At 38.8% G+C, this 3,064-nt stretch overlaps 1 protein-coding gene across 1 annotated transcript; it reads right to left on the bottom strand.

The window, feature by feature from the left end:
• Positions 1-206: 206 nt before the first annotated feature.
• Positions 207-2,848, bottom strand: VPS37B (vacuolar protein sorting 37 homolog B (S. cerevisiae)). The gene is made up of 3 exons (XM_009579043.1): positions 2,681-2,848; positions 1,952-2,034; positions 207-844 (listed from the first exon to the last, which is right to left on the bottom strand). Exons 1-3 carry the CDS (start codon positions 2,823-2,825, stop codon positions 344-346), a joined length of 729 nt encoding a protein of 242 aa, XP_009577338.1. The 5' UTR covers positions 2,826-2,848; the 3' UTR covers positions 207-343.
• Positions 2,849-3,064: the final 216 nt, after the last annotated feature.

The raw sequence follows: 3,064 nt of genomic DNA, 5'->3' as shown, positions 1-3,064 counted from the left end.
GGAATACATCAGAACAGAAGAGGATGCTGATTTACCATCACTAAAGAATTCGGAGCATGATTCGATTTGTAATGTCAGGAAATCCACTATACGCTGTTTCACAATTTGATGGATTTACAAAATTTAGACCCTATCACCTTCCTAGAAAAACCTTGTTGTCACTGATACTTGAAAACAAAAATAATCACATTTACCAAACGCAATTGCAAACCTCTGTGCCACAGCTCGGATTTTGTACTCCATTGTGCAAAAAACAGAGGCTTTCCATTGCCTACATTAAGTCTCTGATGGGGAGAAAAAGGAAATATAAGCACCAATACATAAGTTAGGCGCACCAAAATATTCACTGGAGGATAAAGCCAGGATGCGGTGGAAGGCGAGGTGGTCTTTGGGGAAGAGCTGGAGGATACTGTGGTACAAACTGAGATGGGTATCCTGGCTGTGGCATTTGACTTGCAGACTGAACTCCTGGTCGAGGGGGGAGAGGAGGATACGGAGCACCTGGATAAGAAAGAGCTGGTCCTGAACTCATGGCTGCAGTAAACGGAGTAGGAAAGCGTCCTGCTGGGACTGAAGAAGGTGGAGGGGGTGGTATTCGTCGGGGCACAAGTGAAGGAGGAGTGTTTGCATCCGAAGTGTAGGAATCTTGAGGTGCTGGTGTTGTCTCGGGTGCTCTCGGCTGAGCCTGTGGCTGAACCTGCGGAAGTCTCTGTCCCTTCAGCACCATTTCTTGGAGCTTCTCAATTTTTACACGTCGCAGGTGAGCCAGTTTACGCTTGTTCTGGTACTCATCAATGAAGGAATCCAGCAGTATTTCACCATCAAGAAATTTTTCTGCCATATTCTGTCAAATATGGAACAATCTCTTAGAAAATGGCATACTGCAAGAGAATCTAAATGGCTTATATCCTAAAAATAGCATCATTTTGTCTGTGATCTTCCAGCTTGCATATGGAAGATGACTGGCATGCTAAAAATTCTGAGCAGAATTTTGAATTCGTTATTACTCAGAATCACTGGGAGTTAAGTATCATTTTTGCTTAAATTTATACTGAAGCAACAGCAGTAAGAACATCTGAATCTAGCTCTGAACGTTCCCCTGATCATCAGAGATGGGAACAGGTTGCCAGCTAAGATGAATTACAGCTCAGTACTGCACGCGATGCCAACAGAAACTCGGAGAACTCTGCAAGCCTCAGTACAGACAGGCAGATTATTGCTAAGCCAGGTTTAATACTCACACTTACTTGTGGCTTTGGGTAAATGATGTTTAATAATTAAGAGAGGTGACCATACATATAATCACAAAGTTCAACTTGTCCTGGGAATGTCTTTTTGTAATCACAACTCGGCCAATAAGCAGATTTTTCCCCTGAGGCTAACATGCTATGTAGTTACAGACAATGTCCTACAGGCAAATCAGCAAACAAACCCAAATACTTCCATTATTCTGAAAACAGACCACCCTTCAAGCACTTGTATCACAGCGAGTGGTGACTACTGGCACCTAGACAGATACATTGAAATCATACTGAAATATTTCACCAGAAATGCTGGAGAAAAAACAGTGCAGGCACAGTTTTTCATTAGGTTATTAATTGACATTGTAATGGATTAATACATATACGAGGTAAACACCATTAAAAAAAATTTTTCACATTTATATGCTATGGGTTTTAAGACGATGCCAAGGAACTAAGAGGGTTTGGCTTTCTTTTCTGAGAAGGAGTTCTCTTAAACTTCAAAGATGTTAAGAGTAAAAAAATTACTCAGAAAAAAAAAATTCTTGCTGCAGCCAAATGACTGTTCATTGAAGTTCAAAGCAAAGACCAGACCATATTCTTAAAAATACCCCTTTAGTCCATTACACGTTCAACACTATACTGCAGCTATACACTCAAAGTCTTCAGTAATGGGTACAAGCGGCAGAATTGAAGTGTACTGTCATTACCTCTGTGTCTTCCTCAATCTTAGCCCCCTCTGCCTGAAGCAGCGCTAGCAGTGTCTCCAGCGAAGCATTACTGGATTGTCTGTCTGTAATGGCACAAAAAGAACAGTAAATGACAGCTGGCTCTAAGTGACTTCTAACTGAAGCAATACAGCCTCAGCAAGCACAAAAATTTCTAAGGCATGTATGTACAACTAGCATACTCCATTGTTCTAGACAGGATGATCTACAGTAAGAAAATATATTAAATAGTTTAGGGATATTGTCAGAGTGCTAAAAGTTGAAAGTTAATTACAATGATATACTTATAATATTGAAAGACAAAGCACTTCAGCAAGTGCAGATATACAATACTTCATAATTCAGTATGAAATGAGAAAGTTAAATGCAATATTCCATTTGATTTATGATTCATCATTGAAAATTCAAATAATGTTCTGCTTTTTAGCAAGATAAACAAATTTGATCATTTAGAGAACAGTAGGTCAGTAATAGGTAGGTAACCACACAGTAACAGAAAGTCTCTACAGTATCTATTACCAGGTGTAACAGATACTTAATAAATCATTAGAAGCATGATTTGTTTCAGAACTACACGAGAATGACATTTCATTTTGTACCCTGATTCACTCAGCTAAAAACGAGGCACCAAAAACAACAACAAAAAAACGTGCAACAGATTTACATTCCCTTAGAAAACAGCAAATCACAATCGTCAACAGAAAATGTTACCTAATTTTGTTTTTTTTATCTGGTATGCTTCAAAAAGAACTTGCAGCTCTTGATATTTTTCAGTCAAATTTGATTTCAACGACTCCAACTTTGGCTGGTACAAAAGATTGCCTTCTGCCAGACTGCGGTTGCTGGCAAGAGTCATGTCCTTGCTGTGTTGAACGTTTTGGGCCTGGAGGGGAAAAAAGAAAAAGTGTATGAAATGACTGTGAAAATATTAAGCAAGACTAACTGTTATTTAGATAATATGAGAATTTCAAAACTTCTACATAAACAACAAAAGTAAGCTCTCTGTAAAAATTAGTACTATGGTATTGGACCTGCAACTAATAACAATACTTTTGGACTTTTTATGAACAGTGGGAATGTCGACTGTTTTGGTGG

Source organism: Fulmarus glacialis, unplaced genomic scaffold, assembly GCF_000690835.1.
Source record: "Fulmarus glacialis isolate BGI_N327 unplaced genomic scaffold, ASM69083v1 scaffold43415, whole genome shotgun sequence".
NCBI classification, from domain to species: Eukaryota; Metazoa; Chordata; class Aves; order Procellariiformes; family Procellariidae; genus Fulmarus; species Fulmarus glacialis.
This window is presented reverse-complemented; position numbering and strand designations above follow the sequence as displayed.

Coding starts and splice junctions, on each gene's coding strand:
- VPS37B (XM_009579043.1), bottom strand. CDS start 2,825: ATGACTCTTGCCAGCAACCGCAGTCTGGCAGAAGGCAATCTTTTGTAC. Junction 2,035..2,680: donor GATAAAAAAAACAAAATTAG/GTAACATTTTCT, acceptor GTGCCATTACAG/ACAGACAATCCAGTAATGCT. Junction 845..1,951: donor AGATTGAGGAAGACACAGAG/GTAATGACAGTA, acceptor CATATTTGACAG/AATATGGCAGAAAAATTTCT.